The sequence below is a fragment of the Musa acuminata genome, chromosome BXJ2-8 (assembly GCF_036884655.1).
Source record: "Musa acuminata AAA Group cultivar baxijiao chromosome BXJ2-8, Cavendish_Baxijiao_AAA, whole genome shotgun sequence".
In the NCBI taxonomy this organism is placed as follows: domain Eukaryota; kingdom Viridiplantae; phylum Streptophyta; class Magnoliopsida; order Zingiberales; family Musaceae; genus Musa; species Musa acuminata.
The window spans coordinates 8003312-8026045 of NC_088345.1; the positions used below are offsets into that span (position 1 = coordinate 8003312).

General features: G+C 38.5%; 3 protein-coding genes across 7 annotated transcripts; 2 read left to right on the plus strand and 1 right to left on the minus strand.

Annotated features, from left to right (window-relative positions):
- Positions 1–706: 706 nt before the first annotated feature.
- On the minus strand, positions 707–6593 carry LOC135619024 (nuclear envelope-associated protein 2-like). Its single transcript, XM_065120583.1, has 6 exons — positions 6132–6593; positions 5516–5788; positions 5309–5416; positions 2461–2913; positions 2261–2362; positions 707–1185 (listed from the first exon to the last, which is right to left on the minus strand). The coding sequence occupies exons 2-6, from the start codon at positions 5711–5713 to the stop codon at positions 1018–1020; spliced, it is 1029 nt and encodes a 342-aa protein (XP_064976655.1). The 5' UTR covers positions 5714–5788; positions 6132–6593; the 3' UTR covers positions 707–1017.
- A 1863-nt stretch (positions 6594–8456) lies between these two features.
- LOC135619025 (pyruvate dehydrogenase (acetyl-transferring) kinase, mitochondrial-like) lies at positions 8457–14767 on the plus strand. 4 transcript variants are annotated; one of them, XM_065120586.1, is made up of 8 exons: positions 8457–8847; positions 10056–10314; positions 10465–10645; positions 11068–11215; positions 12815–13025; positions 13695–13768; positions 13960–14019; positions 14205–14767. In XM_065120586.1, exons 1-8 carry the CDS (start codon positions 8599–8601, stop codon positions 14433–14435), a joined length of 1413 nt encoding a protein of 470 aa, XP_064976658.1. In that variant the 5' UTR covers positions 8457–8598; the 3' UTR covers positions 14436–14767. The 4 variants fall into 4 exon arrangements, 3 of the variants coding, with proteins under 3 accessions (XP_064976658.1, XP_064976656.1, XP_064976657.1); XM_065120584.1 differs by having other exon boundaries at positions 8466–8847; positions 10143–10314; XR_010489272.1 differs by having other exon boundaries at positions 8468–8847; positions 13695–13827; positions 14205–14284.
- Positions 14768–16448: 1681 nt separating this feature from the next.
- Positions 16449–21304, plus strand: LOC135619026 (uncharacterized). 2 transcript variants are annotated; one of them, XM_065120587.1, is made up of 3 exons: positions 16449–16868; positions 18404–20033; positions 20107–21304. In XM_065120587.1, the coding sequence occupies exons 1-3, from the start codon at positions 16631–16633 to the stop codon at positions 20297–20299; spliced, it is 2061 nt and encodes a 686-aa protein (XP_064976659.1). In that variant the 5' UTR covers positions 16449–16630; the 3' UTR covers positions 20300–21304. The 2 variants fall into 2 exon arrangements, with proteins under 2 accessions (XP_064976659.1, XP_064976660.1); XM_065120588.1 differs by having other exon boundaries at positions 16450–16868; positions 18419–20033.
- Positions 21305–22734: the final 1430 nt, after the last annotated feature.

Below are 22734 nucleotides of genomic sequence, written 5' to 3' on the forward strand. Positions count from 1 at the left end.
TCTATAGATATTTCAATATTTACATAAAGATACTTCGTAATGAACTAAAATACAAACCTTACACAAGACTATTTCTCAAATCCCAAAAAAGATATGTGATACTATTCTTACCTAATTTACATTGATTTTATTAACCTTATACTATTACTATATTTATTTCTAACTTAAAAATCTTATCATAATTTTTTTTTATTTTCAGATATTTTTGGAAGATTTTACACCTAAATTAGATATACCGTTCGGCTCTGACGTATCGCTCGGTACATAATATCGTATCATATCGAGCCAAGCTCGAAACATCATTACGATACGATATTTTAATCCTTAGAATTAAGTCATATTGTATATGCTGAAAGGATAAGAATTAAGTCAGATACACTTTAAATCATAGTTTTAACTAAGGATGGTCCTCTGAGCTAAAAATAGAATAGAAACTTTGATAACAAAATGATGATCATCGAATCATTGAGTATTTATCATTCATTGCAATATACCCTACACAAAAGATCTCTTCTCAGAACAAAATCCCAACACTCTTAAAATGGAGCCAAAAAGAAGTTCTAGTTCTAACCATCTGAATCATGGTCAGATGCATCTTTGGATGATAGTGTGACAAGGGTAGTTCTCTGAGCTACAAAATGTAGAGTGCATCTTTGGATGATAATGTGACAAGGGTAGTTCTCTGAGCTACAAAAAGTAGAGAGACTTTGACATCAAATGGAGCTCACCAAGTCCATTAGTATTTACCATTCCTTGTAACTATACCCAACAGAAAAGATCTCTTCTCAAAACAAAGTTTCAAACACCCTTTACATGGAGTCAGAAAAGATATTGTTCTAACCATCTGAATCATGGTCAGATGAGGGTAGCTACAAAAATAAGAAAAATTTTGATATCAAAATGGTGAGCATTAAGTCCATGAGATTGTTTCTTGTAATATACCCTACATAAAAGATCTCTTCCCAAAACAAATTTCCAACACTATCTACAAGGAGCAAAAAAAAAGTTTGATATGATCTATCGGCTTACAAAAGCGACCAGGATCAACATGCCCATGGAAGCAACAATCCTGAATCCTGGATTCTCCCAAAAGCTCAGCTCAATGCCGCAACATGCAGAGTTTGGTTGCTTCATAACCAATTCATCTCTTAATTCTCTTATTGCCTTGTCTCTTTTCTTTCCCATCTGTTAAATGAGAGAAAGCCCTATGTTACAATACAAATAAAATGGAACAAGAGTTGAAAAGGCTATATAATCTAACGGGAAAAGGAAAAATATAAATGGAAAATCAAATCCACAAGTTGCTAAGAATCTGTTTAATAGTCTGAAGGTTAGAATGTATGATGATCAGAGTTGCGAATTGAGCCTTGGCAACCTTACGTAAGACAGTTTGGTTTTTCGAATGAAACTACTTCGATACCTCCACATGGTACAGGTAACATAGGAGATATCTCTCTCTCTCTCTCTGGAGGATCTCAACCAACACTGCTTAGCTTTGGGTGGGTTACCAATGCCAGTAATTGGAGATTACACAATTCAAACAATTAGTTATTATGGGCTAGCTTTAAAAGCTCATATTGATTGTTCATTCTTCAAATTTCTCTATGTGGCAGGTTCAGCATATTATAGCTAATTATAGCATAATAAATTTGCAACATACAAAATAAATATATATCTTTGGCTTTCATGAATCCCAATTCATATAAATGGGACATTTGAAATGCTGTGACTTTCACTCGTGAGTAGTAGACAGCTAAATTATACTTGAGAAGAAATCAAATAATGGCATGGGGAACTACAATTGCGGGTTTTACATGTACAAGGTTAAGTTGATTGAAAAGAGCATTTTACCATAAGAAACAACAAATCCTTGAAGCACAGATAAGCAAGAATTCCACTGAATACAATTTTTTTTTTATTATGCTTAAGGATATATATTTAGATGTGGCAACCAGTGTTGATCTTTCCATTTCTTTTGCAGTTAGCTAAGAGGATTACATATCAGCCATTCAATCTCAAACTACACATGTGTGAATGTAAAATATAAAGACATTAAGTAACATCCACTACGATCAATAACACTCTGCTGCAAGTGAAAACAGTGGGAAAAAACATATGTAATCAGCCAATGAATTGAGGCAAGTTAATCTGATAGCTGAATAGTAGTTTGCTTAAACTCCAATTAGATATATACCAAGTACATAAAAGAGGAAACAAACAAAATGATGGAGAATTTTCAACATTGGGGAAAAAAAAAAACCTTCTGAAGTGTCTGCATTTGGTTCTGTGCTTCTTGTAGACAGAGTTCAAGTTTGATTATCCTATCATTCAGCTCCTCATTAGTCATACGATGTTTCTCTAGCTGCACCCATGAAAAATACCAAATAAGCAAACATATCGAATTCTGTCCTAAAAAACCTACAGCAAACAAGAATTTGCAGTCAACTCACTAAGACTAACCTGGGCTTCCAGTTCCTTGGTTTGTTGTTTCCAGTGTGCTGACAAGATCCTGATCTCATCCCTCAACTTGGCGATCTCTTCATCCTTTGCACTCAGATGCTTATTGATGTTCTCAAAGTTCTTTGGGGAAACTTCTGCCAAAATCTTCCTGAGCTCACAATCCTTTTTAGATCCAGCTACATTAACTGCATGCATTATCTCTTGCTCCATTCGCAGTACTTCATCCTTAAGCCGCCTTTGAGAGAGCTCTCTTGCTTGAAGATCATTCTGCAGAAGGTCTATTTGTTCCCCTAGTTTATTTACTCTGGTTTCATGCTCAGCTAATAAACTATCTTTCTCATCTAGTTCTCTCAACAAGTCCAAAAACTGGGATTGAGCTGATGCAGCACTGGCCTCTGCGGTGGCTTGAGTAATTGATAGTTCAGATCTCAAGTCATCCAGATCTTTCATGTACTGCATGCAAAGAAACAATATTAGAGGATTTCCCAAAAAAAAAAAATTGCACAGAGCAGGCTGATGCATGAGACAAGCAATGTCTTAAACTTGAGTAAGATGATGAAGGTCGTAAAGCACCAACCTAAACCTGATTAATTCTTCATGCAATAATGCTAAGTTCTCCACAGTCATAGTGATGAAGGATCAATGCCAGGCAAAAACTTTCTAATGTGCATGAATGAACTACCCTTCATTCCCCAAGCTTCAAACTTGCAAAGTGAAGATGCATAGCCTCCATGCTGTAGAAGGCACAACGGGAAGACACCAATTCAAAGATAGGGTTCAAATTGCAGATCATCTTACACAATGGTGACCCCCATTAAATGCCAACTCATGAAGTTGACAGAAATCATAGTTATAGAAATGTCCAAGCCAACTTTAGAAATCATGGTTATTATAGATGTCAAATTCACTGAAGGCCAAAATTGAATAGTACAAATTTTGATGTAGCATTGTGTGCCAATAATGGATTTCAAGACTCTCCTCAAACAAAATCCAGATTTGATTTAACAAAGTTCTTGGACCAACAAAAGAAAATGTAATATCTTGGCAAGAAGTGAAAATTGGAAGAGGAAAACTGGGCTTGCTCAAAAATAAGAAAGAGATTGATCACCAGAATTATAAAATACTGCTAAGCATTTGAGGGTATGCTCTCCCACCACCACAACTGATCTCTCCCATACAGAAGCAGTGTTCATCATTGATGCTTAATGAGGAGAGCTGTAAGGATGAAAGGCACAAATGTCAAAGAAAAAGAGATAACAAACAAATATTGATCTGAAGGATCAAGTAAATAAGGAGATGAACACAAAGACCAAGTGAGCAGAGAAGACATTACGATAGAGAATACACCTGGCTCTGAGCATGGCAGCAAAAAGCCAAAAACGGCTAGATACAGCGATGGAGATATTGAGGAGAGAATGGAGAAGACAGAGTACATGGGAGAGCAAAGATAATCATTTCTGATGTGCAACTGAGAATGGTAATTAATTCAAACTGAGCAGATAAGCCCCTTGTACTTCTTCAAACCACAAAAGAACTCATCCTCTCTTTTCCATTACCAAGAAGTTGCATTTGTTTGCTGGGATGGGCTGACACAATTAATAGAATGCTATACACTTCCCAACCATCTTAGACTCATCCACGTATTTACACGCATGGTAGGATTTATTTGTAGCCTTACGCACCATAAGAACTTCATATAGTGTATCAACTATATCAATATCATGTATTACATACATCATACATGTGCATATCATGATAACCACATTATAATAACAATATTGAATTGGTGAGAATAAGCATTTTTACAAGCTCAATAACCAAAATCCTGATCCACATCCGACTTAAAGTTTTAGTGATCAATCCTCACTTTAGATCCATTAAAATCATGCATGTGTCTTAATTCCATATTGTTATACCAATCAACATGTACAACCCTGATCACCAATCAAAAAATGTCCAAAATGTTGGGTATGAAAACTCATTTTGGATTGGTTAGCTTATCAAATTCACAAATTCCTAGGTTCATCTACCCAATAAAACCTGTAGCATGGTGTTTTAAGAATATTTTAAGAATGGTTTTCAGACAAAACAGAAAATTGTTATCCAAACAAGTATAATTTTTTTTTTCATTTTCCAAAAGACAACATGTATTCGAGAACACAGCCAAAGATACCCTTAATTGTCTAAGTTCTAGTACCTTAGGTTCAAACTTTAATACCAAATCAGAGTCCATGCACTAAATAACACCAAGGCTAAATTGTTTAATCCAAACATGTGTATTCAATTGCATGACATAAGTGGTATCACCTCCAACTGTAAAATTATTATCAGTTGCTAGAATCTGGTTTCCAAACTCATAAGCTCTCACAGCCTTAATCAAACAATTTCTAAACTCGAAGCCCAAAGCCCTATATATGCAAATATTTAGCAAAGAAGAAAGGCATTATACATATTTATTATCAGAAAGCTCAGGAAATTTATACTTACATAAGCAAATTGTCTTCATAAATTGTGTACCTAACTGAAATGATAAATTGACAGTGTGTACCAAAATCTAAGTTATTTGGCAAGAAATACACAAAGACTTATCTCAATTCGTCAGCCCTAAGAAATAATATTTCTTTTGTTCAAATAGAAGAAAATTTCTAAGCAACCAGCAAATAATTAACAATCCTTTTGACTCTAAAACCCGACATCACATATGGTCCTTCCTTACAGAAATAGATCCAACTAATCAGAAAAATATCAGCATCCAATAACCAAAGGAAAGCAGGAACGAAACTTTCACAATAACATTTCGAGACTAGAATTAAAAGCAAAACATCAAGGAAATTCCCAAGCATTGCACCTCCACACTAGCAGAAGTAGATGCCTTCAGCTTTTCATCCTTCTCTCGTAGGCATATCTGTAACCGGCCTATGTCTTCCTCCATGCTCTTCGCCTTCTTCTCTGTTGCCTGTCAGGGACAACAAAACACTTCATTTTCTTTCGGATTGCAAGAAAACCACAGCGTCGTACGATTACACTCATAGCATCAAGAAGATAAAAAACCTACCTTTCTCGTGAGGGTCTCTCTCGCGAACAACTGCTCCTGCAAGACCAACCGACGCCGGACATCTTTCAGCTCAGTTGCCAACGAAACTACGTTCCTCTTGAAGCTCAACCTTTTCTCTTCCAGGTCCTTGAGAAGCGGGTCGAACTCTACAGCTGATGAAGACGATGCCGAAGCCTCTACCGTGTCCGTGGTAGACATCAGCACATTCCCGACCTAACTTGCGAAGGACTGGGTCCGAAAGAAGTCACGTTTGGGCAGAATCTCGATCTCCCTCTGTAAACCATAGGTCGCACTATGATTTAGGCAACAAATGGCTACAGTTTACCCTAACCTGCTTCGAATTCAAAACGCCAACGTCCGGCTTTGGGCCCCTGGCGGAGTTCAAAGCGAAAACGGTGGTCTGCATCTACATCCGAAATGACACAAAAGAACAATTCCGTATACTCACAGTGAACCAAATACTAAACTATTTTTTTTCTGGACTTTGCTAGAATCATGGCCAGTAGCATCTCAACAACAGGGGAATCGAGATCAATCGATAGCGAGTCCTTACAAGCTGCAACGTCATGTCCGCCATATCTCTAATACAAAAATTACAAGGAGAGCGTTTCCTTACCTCAATGGCATCAACCCAAACCGCAACTCGCCGAAACAGCACCTCCAAAGCCGCACTTTTCTCTCCCAAAACCCGCGTAAAACTAAAACTTTGCAGACTATTTCACTCCTTCCGATCGAAACCTCACCTCCAAAGCCTCAAGTCGATCTACGAACTTAGTGCTTCTTCCGAAATATCGAGAGTAAATCCTTAGAAAAGCTCGACCTTTCACTACCACTTCCCCTTCTTACCCATCTCATCCACGTCCTTGTCAGGGGACCCAGGAAGAAACCCACACATCAGCGCCTCGGCACCAGAAGCGTCTACTCCGGTCCCGGAAGCTACATCGAATAACAGACCGCGAAAGACGATGAGATCTTTTAGCAATAACAAGGATTCAAACTCGATCTTTCAAGCGGAGCGATCAAAATCTCTCTTTTCCTCTTCAAAAGCACGAGCTCGGGATCATCGATTCCTACTCGCAGACAGGGGAAGTGGTTGAAGCGAGCATCCCCTGGTTCGGACGCATATAAATACGTCACCTTCCGGAGCTATGGTTCGGGTTCGGAGCCTCCTTGGCCCGGCCGAACCAAAACCGCGCGGCAAATCCAAATTTGGGCCTCTAGTAGCCGGAAGGATGACCGACACGTGGCGGTTCACGAGGTGCCGTATTGTCTATTGCTCCTTTGCTTGGGCGGTACGAAAAGACTTCATTGCCCTCAATTGGGTCAAATTATAGGGTTGGGATTTTGATTAGTATATGTCTACTACGAAATGAGAATTCAAATGTTAGGATCTAAGAACACACCAAAAGATAGGAAAACTCAAACGTTTTCCCTAAGAAGATATCTCACTAATATTTTAATTCTTATGTTTTAAAAAATTATATTGAAATCCTTATACTTATGAAAGTAAAATATTTAATCTCATTTTTCCTATATTATCGATTTTATTAACGGAAAACACTGTATATACTTAGTGATCAACTCTGCGGTATTTTTCATATATAGAATCGATAACATAAAAAGAAATAAGATTAAATATTTTATTTTCATAAGGATAGAGGTCTCATTATAATTTTAAAAATATAAAGATCGATATGCTAAAGACAAGTAGGTACAAGTGTAATATATAATTAACCCGATATTAAAATGTTGAAGATAAATTTATCATGATATTATCTTGCAAACATTTCTTAATGACTTCAAAATAGATCAATAGAATTTAAATTTTTAATATAGCATGAGTGATCTAAATAATAATATATATATATATATATAATATATTTATTTAAAATAAAAATTTAAAATTAAAAGAGTCACCTAAGATAGCCAAAACAAATGTTTGATTGTTCCCACATGCAAGCCAAACTTATACAATCCTCTAAACTTAAACAATTCTCTCTAAGGATATGAGAGAGAATTTTTAATAATATATGAAAAATTAATTTCATATTGGTTTTATTTTTAAATAATAATAAGTAAATTATTCCTTATTTGGTTATTCAAGGCTAATAATATGTATCAATTGTTGAATTAAATACCTTAAATCACTAACTTTTATCCACAAATGAGAGCATTATATATACATATACAATAATAATAATAATACTATGTATTAATTTTAATGTTGCGATAACTCTCATACATATGTTAGAATTAGAGTTTAAAAATTCATTCATTTTAACTAATAATTAACTTATCATAGTCAGTGGATGAATTCAAAAAGTAGTGGCTTTGTAGGGAGATATATAATTTCCTTTTTTTATATTTTTTACATCAGATTTGGACCAACTTGGATCCATTCCAATCCAATTTTCTCGATATGTTCATGTTGGCTTGAGAATCGACAGCCACTTACTATAAACCTTTTGACCGAGTAATATGAACTTACTTAAAATGCCTCTATAACGAGAATTTCAATGTGTCATATACATCCCTTATATTTTAGTCATGTATGATAGGCTATTTATTTAGGATTGATGCATTTAAGTGACACTTAAAATGAATTATGTATGAATATTATATCATATAGATGACAAAAAAAAAAGCATGAGCAATAAAGATTCGTGAAAATTATATATATATATATATATATATATATATATATATATATATATATATATATATATACACACACACACACAAAAACGTAAAAAGAATATATTAGAAATCCACGACGATATTGGTGACTCAGCATCAGGAAAAGAAAGGATCACGATTCCCACCAATCTCGACGCATGTAGACGGCGCCTGCGTCGAAACCCTTCCGACGCTATCCTTACGGCAATCCACGTCAGTATAATGCCAATATCGAAAAGACCAAAGGGTCAAAATTAAAAGCTGGTCAAAATTACTTAAAAGGACGCGACCCTCGTTACCTTCTTCGTTGTTCTTCCCCCCTCCTCCCTCCCCGATGCCTGCGTTTTGGGGACCTCCTCCGCCTCCCGCCTCCTCGTTGTTGCCTCGATCCTGAGCGTCTCGGCCGTATGGCGGCGAAGAAGGCGGCGGAGTCCGTCCCCAAGGCGCTGGCCGAGGAGGTGCGGCGCTGGGGAGCCATGAAGCGCAACGGGGTGAGCCTCCGCTACATGATGGAGTTCGGCGCCCGCCCCACCCCGATGAACCTCCTCCTCTCCGCCCAGTTCCTCCACAAGGAGCTCTCCGCACGCATCGCCAGGAGGGCCATTGAGCTGGAGTCCCTGCCCCTTGGCTTGTCCGGCAAACCGGCCGTCTTGAAGGTGCTCATTATTCACTTGGACGGGTTTGTGGATTTGGATCCTTGCTTTTCTTGTGCGCCGTTTGGTTTTCCATGCGAATTTTAGTGATAGATGCGTTTACGGTTCTTGATTTTGAATATTGTCTTACCTTTGGCTGGTGCAGTTAGGATCTTTGATGAAATTTTGAGGCTATTAGGTGTCAGGAATCTACCCTTTTCTTTTGTCCAGGATAAAAGGGAAAATGGCATTTTGAATTGCAAGATTGCACTAAATCGATTTTTAGTCACACGTGATCTTCCAATCTGAGGTTTGTTTTGGTATTCTGATCACAGGTGTTTGGGATTTCTTGGGGTTTGATATCTTGAGAAATAATAAACGTAGGGTACCTCTGGATTATGCCGTTTGCGTAGTCATAACTTGATTATTGGGCATGAAATATCCAAGGATGGCATCTTCGTTCTCTCTGTAAAAGAAGTTCCAGATTTGCATATCGGAAGAAATCGTTGCATCGATTTGGCTCGGCTTCTGCAGCGATTTAAGCGAACTCTGTAGATCGATTTAGGACAACTTTGAAGTTGGTTGAGAGTTGAGATTAATGTGGCATTAAGACTATTGGTTGAAAAGATTCTCCTTTTGATTCTTCACAGTATCTGGTTGTGAAGTTCGTTTTTCCCTTTGTAATCACTTGCTTGGATTTGCTTTCTTTCATATGCTTTTGGTAGTTAAATATGAGTTAGATGCGGGGTGTGTGTTCCATTTCTTCTTCTCCCACACTTAGTGGTATTTAAAGATGAAGGTTTTGGTTCTTGACGCATCAGACATGGTTATGTGGTGCATTACTAAAAGCAGTATTCTTTGCTTTTTTGTATAATGAGACTTCTGCATTATTTTGGACAAAGTTCTCAGTGGAAGGTCAGGGACATGACGGCACAATTGTTTTTTGTACGCCTAGTTAGACACGGCTAAAAATGGGTGATAGCAGATATTTCCTGTGGTCTGATGAGCAATTTACTGCTTTCTCTTAAGTAGTTTTGGGTCTCTAGCGCCGTATTTTTATAAAATGCTTGCGGTTGCTAATGAATTGTTGATACTTTCTTTGCTTTCTTTCTCGGCTTCCTTTTCTTTCTTTACATAAATTGCAAATCCCATTACCAGCAGTGTATGCTTGTCATATTAACATGAAAATCTAAGATCTTTGTTGAGGCTGATATCTCCATTGTCCTTTTAAGGTCAGAGATTGGTATCTAGATTCTTTTCGTGATCTTCGATCCTTTCCAAAAATCAAAGACCCACATGATGAATTATCTTTCACTCAGTTGATCAAGATGATCAAGTTGAGGCATAACAACGTGGTACCAGCAATGGCTTTAGGTGTACAGCAGCTAAAGAGAGACATGAATCGCAAGCTCGTGCCAAAAGAACTTGAAGAGATTCATCAATTTCTCGACCGTTTTTACATGTCAAGAATTGGGATTCGTATGCTTATAGGTCAGCATCAATCCTGTTGCCAATTGCTTAATGCCACACGTGCTTTTTATTCCATTTTGCTGTATAGTTTACATGGAAACAGATCCATGCATGATTTTCCTGTATTCTTTATCCAACCATAAGGAAATCTTTGATTTGTGTAAAATTCAGGGCAGCATGTAGCTTTGCACGATCCTGATCCAGAACCAGGATGTGTTGGTCAAATAAACACTAAACTTTCTCCAATGCAAGTGGCCCGAACTGCTAGCGACGATGCCCGCAGTATATGTTTCCGGGAGTACGGGAGTGCTCCTGAGGTTGACATATATGGCGATCCAAATTTCACCTTTCCGTAAGTGTTACTTGTACATTCATTATGGTCATTGATTGCCATAACTTGTAGCCATTGATTTTGTAAGCATTATAGTCAATGTTTCATTTCTGTGTTCTTGCTTTTATATAACTGTAGTATGTAAGTTAGCAAACTCATAATTAGGCTGTATCTTTTGATAAACTGCTGTACCTTCCTGCTATATATTCCCTACAGGCTAAACTTGAATAGGTTTTGGAATTTGTCCTGCTATATCTGCCATACAAGCAAAAGCTGCAGAAGTTGCTACATGAGTTATTCTAATTTTCACAATAACGAATTCTAAATGTTGTTCTACCTTATGAATTTGAAATTTTATTCATGTACTTTTCGCATTTTGTGTGCTAACTTTCCATCACACCATGAATTTATCTGATTCTTTTTTACTACTTTTTCTAAACCAGGTACGTTCCATCACATTTGCATCTTATGCTCTTTGAGTTGGTGAAGAACTCTCTGCGTGCAGTACAAGAGCGTTTCATGGATTCTGACAAGGATGCCCCTCCTGTTAGAATTATTGTTGCTGACGGGATAGAGGATGTTACAATAAAGGTATGCCTCCAATGGTCACTTTTGTTTGCAGTTTCTGTTAGTTACCTATTCATACCTGGTAATCAAGCAACTGGTGGCTTGAGAAAGAGACTAGTAGAACAAATTTATCAATTATTTATGACTTAGTTACTCCATGTTAACTTCCTCTATACTCCTGTATCATTTAAGTTCATCCATAGTCTTTGAAAGCTGCAGTATTTGAATATAATGCAGAAGATTTGCTTATGCTTAGTTATTTTAAAACATAGAAATTGAGATCCAAATTTACCTCAAACTGCTACAACTACATATTTATTTTCTCACAAAATGTTTATCATTATTATTGATGGCTTAGTCAAGTCTTCTTGGGTATACTTTTTTGTCCTTTCAAATGTGTTAAAAAATGTCGTAAAACCTCATGATCTAATGTCCTAACCAGTGTTTTCAAAAGGTGCTCAAGCGCTCGCCTAGGCACTGGGCAAGGCGAGGTGAGGCCCGAGCGTCTCGTAAAACCTTCAGGCGAGGTGTTTCGATGAAGCATCGTCCGATTGTTTCGGGCGAGTGCCCAAGTGAAGATGGGTCTAGGTTCATGCCTGGATCAATTGAACAAGCAAGTTGGTTCAATCAAATCAACTAATTTGCCCTAACACAACCCCCCCAACACGGTTTATCTTTGAACCCTATGTCTACCGTCGCTCCCTTCATTCGTAGCTATGGACGACACCTTCGTCCATGGCTTCCTCCTTTGTTGTTGCCGCCTTCGTCTGCAGCATCCTCCTCTGCCGTTGCGTTTGTCTGCAGCTTCCTCCACTGACGCCACCTTTGTCCACCGCTTCGTTCACTGCCCTCTCCTTCCCTCGCCTTCCTCCATATATTTTTTATATTTTAATATTCTGGAGCACTTCGCTTTACTCAAGTAGGTGCCTAGTGCCTCCAACATTTTGGGACCTTGGTGCCTAACGCTTTTAAAAACATTGATCGTTACTGACATAACAAAAGAAGGTATGAAGTAAAATCAAGCCAAGTTATATTGCATGATTAGTTACGTTCCTTTTTGCCAACTGTTGTAAACCATCAGAAAATGAAAATAGGCAGTGTTCCTCCAGAAAATACATCTTCATAAATTCTAGCTCACTGCTTCCGGAGGTACCAAGTTGCTCTCCCACCAGAGAATTTCAAAGAGCAATGAGGAATAATGCAAGAAACTTTTACTATGTTCTGGTGTTTATTTGACTATATAATGATTAAAAAACATGTAAAACTGTTGTGATGACCTGTGGTGAACCTCCAAACTGAATCTCATTTTGAAATGAAATATAACCATGTGCCTTATTTGTGCAAAGTCTCTTTCCAAAATCTTGGAAATAAATCTCTATTATGAAATTTAATACTTTTTATTATCAGTTTGCATGTCTCCCCTCTTGTTCGATTTCTTGTTTACACCTTCCTCATTGTTGTTGCACTTTTGATTCTCTTCTGTATGTATAATTTTCTATGGCTACATATTCCAGTTTTCACAAACCATTAACCAAAGTAGCTGTTGGATTTTCCCAGCTAAAATTAATGGGTTTCTTGACCACTGCGATAATATGGATATTGATCTGTCATTGATTTTTGCAGATATCGGATGAAGGGGGTGGTATACCAAGAAGTGGCCTTGCAAAGATTTTCACTTATGTCTATAGTACCGCAAAAAATCCACTAGATGAAGACTATTGTGGAGTCTCGAATGGAGTAACTATGGCTGGTTACGGTTATGGGCTTCCAATTAGTCGTCTCTATGCTCGATATTTTGGTGGTGATTTGCAAATAATCTCTATGGAAGGATATGGTAAGTCCAAGTCTATGTTTAGCTTGACACTTGATATCAAGTTCATTTTGAGCTGTTTGGACTCCGACATGGGTATACCCATGCTCCTATTCAGATTTTTTTGGGGGGCATGGGAATATATGCTCCAAAAGTACATGACAGTTCATGCAAAACCATCAAACTCTGTGACAGAAATATATGTCAGATCAGATCTAGTGTTATATAGAAAACAATTTATGACAATAATGTGCTAGATACCCCAACCTTGTATCTGGTAGGACTCTGGCATATTTACAGGTTCCCGTGCTACTTCAACACTGGCACATTTACCACGTAGGACTGCTTTTCGTTGTGTGATTAACAGCTATCTAGTGTTTGATCAGTTGCTTAATTTGAGTATTCAGTGGCATCACTGCAGTTCTTCTTTGTTCGTATCACTTTACTTCTTCTGGTCATAGAGATTGAAAAATCCACGTATGAGCATAATTTTGTGTCAAATTCATACTGGCCTAGTCAACTAAGCAGGTCCGAATTAGCTTGTCTGTCTTAATAAGCTTTTGATTAATGGACCTCGGATGACCAGTTGTACCAGCACCTTATCGACATTTGACTTCTTGTAGCAATTTATTTTTTTTGTGAATTAGAAGTTAAATGATGTCACAAGTTTAGTTTCCGTGGCTCCTTTTCTAGGTTCAACACCTTTGGATGTAGGATCTGTGTTTGGCCTGGGTCAAGAGATAAGTTGTGTTTTGAGTTACACTGAGGTACCTACACAGAAAAGAAGGCTGCTACAGATTTTACAAATTCCTTGTTAATAATCACTGTGAGTTTCTTAGCATTTGACAGTGGCCTTTTGGGAGAAAGGAAATGATACATCCTAAAGATTAACCGCTTCTAATACAGTATATGGCATGCTTTCACTGACGGGGTTTTCATTTCGCAACCTTTTTTGCAGGAACCGATGCTTACCTTCATCTGTCTCGACTCGGAGACTCACAAGAACCCCTCCCCTAAGGTGAACGAGCCCTCCTTTAACCTTTTCATGCTTATTTAAGAGGCTGCAGCCATCGAATGTGTTGAACAAATAGTGAATAATTTTAATTAAAGTAGTGTGTCTCTTGCTACACTTGTCAAGACTCATCTTACATTGCATCATCAACATCTTATTGCTAACTCTTCAATTATTGTGCTACTTTACAGATGATGGGCTGGATGGGGAAGGAAAGAGAACAGTTTGTGGATAAAACCTCATCCATGCTTCATGTATGTTGTGAGTTCTTAGGATTGGGTGTTTCATGCTTTCTTCTTCTCTTTTCTTCAAGTGAGTGCCAACATGAAAGGTCTGGACATGATTTCAAGATAGACTCAAACATGGAAATCAGAAAATTATGGTCAAGTTCATATTGCATGGATCTTTCAGCTCATTCGTGACAGCACAAATCTTTGACATGGAAAGATGGAAGCATCTTGGATGATGGGTAGATCCGAGTGAGGCCTCTCAGAGACGCTTTGTAATGTCTGCCATCCTCGTTAAGGAACCGTGCTTGATGCAGCCAAATATGTGTTCATCAGGGGTGTTGGGAATCTTTTTGGATGTGGCCGAAGATTAAAGTGAGTCCGTGTTCTCTTTTATGCTTTTTAGCAAAGTAAGAAAAGTACGATCCAATGCATCATCAGACTTCCACCACCAACACAAGTTGTTCGATGAATCCATGTATGATATATTGTCTCTAGAAAAAAATATTACTTGTTCTTTTCTTGGACATCATGTATTTTGTATGACTTGGGTTGATAAATCCCATGAAAAATTACAATGGAGAAATAGCTCCCCTCAATTGCCGCCACTAACCAAAGTGGGGGGGGGGGGGGAGGAAATGTCAACAAAAGCACAGCTCTCGAAGCCGTCGGTGCTGAAAGCTGTAACGAGGGACAAAAAAAAAGGATGTGACCTCAATTGGTGGTTTCCACGTCAAGATTGCACGACTCCTTCAAACTTTACCTCCGTCATCAACGCGCAACTTTGTACCACTACGCTTGCAGACGAGCAGTAAGTGCTAACGGAGGACAAAGGGGAAATAATAACAATAATGATAAGGAGGAGAAGGAGGACATATTTATTGGTAGTGATATGATGCTTTATTTCTTTTCTCGATAAAAAGGTTTCTGTATAGGGAGGGACGAGGAGAGTGTCGGCATCACGTCACGACATGGACTCAGTGACGTTGATGAGAGAGAAGCTGATGGAGAGGCAGAGAATGAAGAATGAAAAGAAGAAAAAGTGGGTTCCAAACTATTTTACACATAAACAAATCAAAAATCTATAAATAATAATAATAATACTAATAGGGAATATGGATAGATGATATTTATTTATTTATTTATTTTCACTTCAAAAGGTTTCCGAGGGTAGAAAAGTCAAAATACGTGTAAGGATGCCAATTGAGCATGTCTTGTCGATAATATTATTTTTCCAAACATTTATGAATATAAATGACAATGATGAAATTTAATATCTTTGACTAAATTAATTGACATATTCAATTTATAGAGATTGATGATGCATTGACAATCACTAGTTTTGGAGATGATAATGATATAGACAAGACAAAAAATTAAAAATATATATGAAAAAAAAATTAAAAATGAGATTCAGAATTTGAAGGTTATATATAAAGTATGAACATTTAAGTTGTTTTAGAGTTTATGATTTAGGTGTAGGTGGGTGGAACATATTCTGAATTTTGTATCTTTTTTCCTTTGGGATTTTTTTATATTTGGAAAAACTACACTATATTTCTCCTTTGTGAATTTTGCTACATTTTACGTATTTTATATTTTTTTTAGCTTTAGATTATATTTTTCTAATGTATGTTAATATTTGGACACACATATATATACACACAAGGGTAAATATACTATTTCCAAACCTTGAAAGGGTCAGATATGTAAAAACATTAAGAGAATTATTCATATCTCCATTTCCGTGTACCGGCACCCTTTTCGCACCCGAAGATTGACCCACAGAACGCATCAGATGATCTGAACCGTCCGTATTAATTCCACAGTGTACGGAGGAACAAAGATGATGGTCTCCGCATTTTATGCTGAGCAGGGGTACGACACGGGTTGCTGTTCGTGCGTGTAGGACATAGTTTCCTGTTTTATTCGTCCCCACTCCTTTTTCTCCCGTGGAATAATACTCTTCCTTCTTGCACATGCACGGATCGCTCCATCTTCAACTCCAGCCGGCAGCAAACCGACGACAACGTGACGCAGATACGAGTCGATTGTTGTGGGACCCGTTGAATATACGATAATATTGGGCGTAAAGCTGTTTTATACATTAAAGAAACAGCTAATCAGAGTTAAATTGTTTAGAGTTGACGATGAGTCAATACGATATATAAATTAACACCTTTTCGATCGACTTTTGACCAGAGAGGAAAGACCGGCCAAGTTAAATATATGTCTCTGTTTTGGAGATCGAGAGAGTGAGAGAGCGATCCTCTTCTTCCATGCCTTCGCAATGGGAATCCGCTGACCCCCGCCGCCCTTGGGCTCCTAGTTCCAACGCCGCGCCGGTGATCGGGCGATAAAGAAGGCGAGATAGGCGGTAGGGGGCGGGGATGGCGGACGGGGAGTACGCGGCGGCGAAGACGTCGGTGTGGTGGGACATCGAGAACTGCCAGGTTCCCAGGGTTTGTGATCCGCACTTGATCGCCCAGAACATAAGCTCTGCCCTGGCAGCAGTGGGTTACCGTGGCCCCGTGTCCATCTCCGCCTTCGGCGACGCGAACAATATAACGCCGACCGTGCTGCAGGCGCTCTCCAGCACTGGCATCGCCCTTAACCACGTTCCCTCCGGTAAAAGATCCGATCGCGAATCCCGATCCCGCCGTTCTCCGATTGTGGATGATTCTTGTTTCTTGCTTCCTTTTCTCGTCAGATTCTCTGTTTCTCGGGCGCAATTTGGTTAGGGCATCCATTTCTCGTTCGAATAATTTTAGTGATCGGTGTGTCCGTCATTGCTTTGCATATATGCTTGTTCTCCGAATGGCGTCGGCTTGTCGGGCATTTTCTTCGTGCTTGTTCTGTTGGCGCGCATTTTCCGGTATGCTTTTGTGTGTAGAGGTGCTTGAATCTTGCAGGATATACTTAGGAGACTTAAAAATATCTTGGATCCGACCTTTTGCTTCTTCCAAGTACATGAAGTGCTCTATTTAGCTTGTGCAACATTTAGAGTAGCTGATAAATAGTTTAAATTCTTTTTCTTGTGGATATAATCGGCAGCTTAGCTTTTTTTTTTGGCAAAGATCGGGTCTATGAAACAAACCCATGTTTAGATGGAATTTTTGTTTTAAATTATGGCTCAAGGAAGTTATTTTTATGGTCCTTGTTTATTGCAAACAAGTATTTTTTGACTGATAATCATCCCAGACCATATGTTTACTTAAGCTGTTTGTGTTTGTCATACAATATCTAGCATCTTCTTTTTGAGTTTATATACAACATGTGCGTGTGGATTTCCAAAACATCTTATTTTTGCCAGTAATGATCTCTACTCCATTCATGATTGTAAAGATTTACTCGTGCTTACATGTGGCCCTATCGAGATATGCTTGATGAGAAAAAGAAAAAGAGATATGTCCCTCCAGCCTATATGCTTACCCAAGGTTAAAAAATTACAGTTGAGCTCCTCTGTATCCATAATTTCTAGAATTTAGTAAAAGGAAATCATGCTGCGTTAGTATATGGAATTTGTGCACATTTATGGTAAAAGAGTTCGGGAATTTGGGTAGAGTATGATACTCAACAACCATTCCGTATGTGTAAGGAGGGGTGAAGAGTGATAAACGATCATTTAGAAGTAATTCCTTTTGTTTTTAAATTTCTTTGCCATAACTAGTCATTATGTTGACAATAATGGTTATTGGAAATTCTTATGCCGTCCGATATCGGCTGCATGTTTTGGTCTATGATAATTTGAATAAGCTTGCAGTTTGAATTGTAATTGCATAAGGTTGATTGCCAACCATAGTGGGTCTCTGAAGGGTTTGTTCTAAGATAGACTTTTTTTGGTGCCTCTAATTCTATTTGAAGCTAATTTTTGAGGTTTGATGGTGTCATATAGTTGCAATTATGCTACTGTTTTGTTTGGTCTGTCATGATGAATTGTGCAAATCAAATGTGGGTACTGAGGTTCAATTATTTAAGCCAAAATTAAGTGAAAGCTTGCCATTTTGGTTCAAGAACACGCAGAATATAAAGTGCTAAGTAGTTGATGTTTTAAATTATTAGTATACTGTGTAGTTGTTTGCTTAGAGATGGTTTCTTTTAATTTTTGAATGTCTTACCATCTTCTATCTAATTTTATGTAGATTTGTTTATAATTTGTTTAGGTAAATGTTATGCAGGTATTAAAGATGCTAGTGATAAGAAGATTTTGGTCGATATGCTATTTTGGGCAGTTGATAATCCTGCACCTGCCAACTACTTATTAATATCTGGTGATCGTGACTTCTCAAACGCCCTTCATCAACTTAGATTAAGGAGATACAACATTCTTCTTGCACAGCCTCCTAATGTATCACAAGCCCTTGTTGCTGCTGCTAAGAGTGTCTGGAACTGGAAGGACCTTGTGGCTGGAGGAAAGCCGATGCATGAGTCACCTTACGTCAACAAATCAGCAGGTGGCACTTCACCAAGTAAAGAGACATTTAATGGCAGTACTACAGATAATGTGCAGTTGACTCAATCCACTGGTTCTTCTGCATCTGCGCATTTGGGTAATCAAAAGACTTGTAGTAATGGAAAATACGATAACCGGTACAAAGGGAAGCACAAGAGATGTCCAAATCCAAGTCAAACAAACAATGCTACAGCTACTACGATATCAAGCAGTGAATTCAAGCAGCCTCCTCCTGTAAGTCATGGTTTTCTAACTGATACTAATGTTCTGCAGTTTAACAACTGTATGAAAAATCCTGATCAAATGTCTACGTCAATGATACCGAGTATGAAAGCCCATGACAACTCCCACTTGAACCATACTTCAAATTTTTTCCCTCAGTCATCGCCTCAAAAACCACCTTGTGAAGCTACCTATTTTCGCCAACCTGAAACAATGGTTTTTAATGAATCTTCCCATGAGTTCTTGCAAGGGAATCAGTCGCAGTCTCCAAATGGGCCTATGGTAGATTATGCACCACCTCATTCAGATTCCCCCATGAAAGATGGAAAAGACTTTTATAACAATCACAAACCACACAGGCCTCTGCCATTAAGGCCGAGCGATCTACTGCCTCCACACCCTAATTTTCAACCTGGGAATTTGTCTTCATCAAATTCTCAGAACCATGATTTTTATGCAATTCCAAATGGACCTAGTGGTCCACCGTTTACTTCACCACAAACCTGGACTACTGGGCCAACCTTCCCATCAGTTCCTCCGGTAAGTCTACCTGAAATCAGTAAGGTTAGTATTTCAGATGATCCTAGTGGTGGTCAAAATAACGGTTCATATTCTAAGAAAAACTCTATGCCAAATATTTCTGTTCCTGAGCATAATGGCCTGCAGAAGTCACAAACAATGTATCAGGAACATATGCACGGGCCTATAGTTACAAATGCCATGGACAGCAATATGTCTAAAGATGGACTGCAGGGTAATCCAGGAAGCCTGGTGCCACACATTGCAGTCAAGAATATTTTACGTGCATTGCACATCTTAAAAGCTGACAAAATGGTTCCAAATGAAACAAATATAGCTGACTGCATTCGCTATGGCGAGATGAATATTCAGAATTTTGACATTAAGATGGCCTTGAACTATGCCCTTGAGCATCAACTTGTTGTGATGCACAAGCTAGGAGGTAACTTGCCATTGTATGTAGAAAAACATCATGGGTTGTGGAGATGTGTCAATCCTATGGATATCAATGCTAGGCATCCAAAAACAACATGGGATGCAGCCTTAAAGTTTCTCTCCTCAACTGCTGGGCGCACTTTAATCATGAGATCTCAGTCCAGGTAACCATTTGAAAATTCTGATTTGTTTTTCTGGTCTTGTCATCTATGATATTTATTTGTCACTTCTTTACAGGTATCAAGCAGCAATAATTTTGAGAAATTCATGTTTGAATCATCTTGTTTTGGGTGAAATTCTTCAGATATTGCATGTGATAATTAATGTGAAGAAGTGGATTACGCCTCACTCATCAGGTTGGAAGCCATTATCTTTCCATCTGCCAGATGCAGATAAGAATACAGGCACCGGTGCTGGTACTAAATCTTGATGTGTTCCCATAGCAGACAAATATAATGGTATAGATGTTTCTGCTAAAACAGTTGTAGTGCCCTCGGAGAATTAGGGATTCCTTTGTTCCTTACAGGTTACATTCTGTGAATTAAGGTCAAGGGAATGTTTATCCCGATGAGCATAGATCATTTAGTAACGGTCAAAGACTTTGAAGTATGAGGGATGCCTTCGACCAGTATTACATGTTTACCATTAAGGATGATATTACCGAAGTACCTGCTGCTCTGCTTGATCATGTAAATTGGCAGATAGTAATAAGCAGTTATGTGGTTTGCTTGGGAATTAGTTATTTGATGGGATGATAAAGATACAGGAGGATGGTGTGGATAAGTTGCTCATGGTGATGCAGCTGCAGTCTACATCAATGTGCATGGGTGCTTTAAACAGTGCACTTAGATGCACATCGATATAATGTCATCTTCCTTGCATCTCGGATCTGATTTCTGATTTCCCTTGTTGAGAAAAAAAAGTGGCAGCTTGCCAAGTAAACTAGAGTTTGCAATATGGAAATGTCATCTTCCTTGCATCTCGGATCTGATTTCTGATTTCCCTTGTTGACGAAAAAAAGTGGCAGCTTGCCAAGTAAACTAGAGTTTGCAATATGGAAATGTCATCTTCCTTGCATCTCGGATCTGATTTCTGATTTCCCTTGTTGACAAAAAACAGGTGGCAGCTTGCCAAGTAAACTAGAGTTTGCAATATGTTCCATATAGGATGATGCTGTCTTGGATACCAGCCGAAGGTGCAGATTACATCTTTTTGCTGTATGTTATAAAGTGCAGATTTCATTCTGCCCTATAATTGTATTGGAGCATGTTTATTCAGGTAACTACTTTCTCTACCTTGCTTTTTGTTAATCTACGTCGGTTGTCAAGCTCAGTGGTCATATGGTATCTGTGTATTGTTGTTCCTTGTATTGAATATGTGTCACTGTTATTCTGTTAATGGAAGGTGCCATAATAGTTACTGGCCTACTTAAACATGAGCTTTTCATTTGCAAAGATTTTTTTCGTTGTTCTATTTTTTCGACTTCACAGACGTTACATTATTAAATATTGATTCCAGATGATCATTTTTAATTATATATGTTCTTTCCTTGTGGTTTTGTGTTAAAAGCTGTTGGATGCCATCCCTTCCGAGTTTGCAATGCCAAGTAAGCTGAGTGAGAGCTATGGCAAAATGTGGGCATTAGATCGGATGCTCTGTAAGTCATCAATTCTACTCGACGGCAACAAAAATATCCCTCGGTCGTTAATATCATCTCTATTCTCTAATAAGGTGATGTGGCAAAGGCTGATGAAAACTCGATAGGGAACCCAATCGATCGTCTTTACCTTCAACTGATTTGAGTGTTACGCGATCACGTCAAGCTAGATTATGAAGCGAGGCAGTTGTCCCAAAGAAACATCAATCTCCTCCAAGATCTTACTCCAACAACCTTTTTGAAGTGAATAAAGTCCAATGGAGTCCAAATCGATAATCAATTTTCATGCTAATATAAGAGTGGCTAATTGCATATTATCTCTTCTAGTGGACTAGTTTAGTATCTTGATCTATAGACCTAAAATATTTATATTAGAATATGTATGGTTACGAAAATGAAACATAAAGATCAATTTATCCTAAAAAGATCATTTCAATATTTTAATTACGTTTTTGGTGGTGACGAACAACAGCATCGTTAGAGGCCATGGGTGGCTGTTGTGAATGAGGAGGGAGAGCGACGATAAGAGTTGAGACAAAAGAAAAGGGGGAAGAAGGCGATGAAGAGCGGTGTCGCTTTGCATTTGCATCAGTGTCACTTGATAATTGCATCAACTTTACTCTGCAAACCCATCATTCGGTTCTAGCCTCCACCCTCTACTCAACCATCCCACGCCATCATTTTATGATTGTCCACCAAGGATCTACGAGCTTCTTTACCCGAGTTGATGTAGTGGACTCAGAAGTGGAGAGGCAAGAGCTAGAGGACGATGAGACAATAGAGTGCAAAGGAGAGGCAACAAGATCGGGGTCATAAGAAGCACAAAGGGGGTGAACCCGCTACGAACTTGCACAAGAGATGCGGTAGCAAGTGTCGAGGGAGTGGCAAGGGGCATAGGTGACCTAGCGGATGTGGCGAGCCATGATGAAGTTGGCGTTGTGGACGGACGTATCACAGGCCAAACAAAGGAAGGTTGTGTTTAGCTCGCAGTAGACCATTGTCCTTTCGTCGCTTTGCATTTACCTCGGCATTGATGAAGATGAAAAGCATCGATATTTGCATCACCCTCTTCCTCCTCTCTTTTTATCTCACTTGTCTTCGCCAAGCTCCTCCTCATCTACAACAATCATTTGCGGCCCCCAACGACGTTAAAATTATCTCTTTGTTCATCGTTTTCGTGTTTCCGTCGGTAAAACCAACGATGTCAG

Bases quoted from the DNA above. Each gene is read 5' to 3' on its own strand.
- LOC135619024 (XM_065120583.1), bottom strand. From the start codon at position 5,713: ATGTCTACCACGGACACGGTAGAGGCTTCGGCATCGTCTTCATCAGCT. The intron at 2,363-2,460 runs GTTAGTCTTAGT...TCATGGGTGCAG, and splicing joins CCAAGGAACTGGAAGCCCAG to CTAGAGAAACATCGTATGAC. The intron at 1,186-2,260 runs GTTTTTTTTTTT...CTCATTTAACAG, and splicing joins AAATGCAGACACTTCAGAAG to ATGGGAAAGAAAAGAGACAA.
- LOC135619025 (XM_065120586.1), top strand. From the start codon at position 8,599: ATGGCGGCGAAGAAGGCGGCGGAGTCCGTCCCCAAGGCGCTGGCCGAG. The intron at 10,646-11,067 runs GTAAGTGTTACT...TTTCTAAACCAG, and splicing joins GATCCAAATTTCACCTTTCC to GTACGTTCCATCACATTTGC. The intron at 14,020-14,204 runs GTGAACGAGCCC...GCTACTTTACAG, and splicing joins ACAAGAACCCCTCCCCTAAG to ATGATGGGCTGGATGGGGAA.
- LOC135619026 (XM_065120587.1), top strand. From the start codon at position 16,631: ATGGCGGACGGGGAGTACGCGGCGGCGAAGACGTCGGTGTGGTGGGAC. The intron at 16,869-18,403 runs GTAAAAGATCCG...TAATTTGTTTAG, and splicing joins CCTTAACCACGTTCCCTCCG to GTAAATGTTATGCAGGTATT. The intron at 20,034-20,106 runs GTAACCATTTGA...ACTTCTTTACAG, and splicing joins ATCATGAGATCTCAGTCCAG to GTATCAAGCAGCAATAATTT.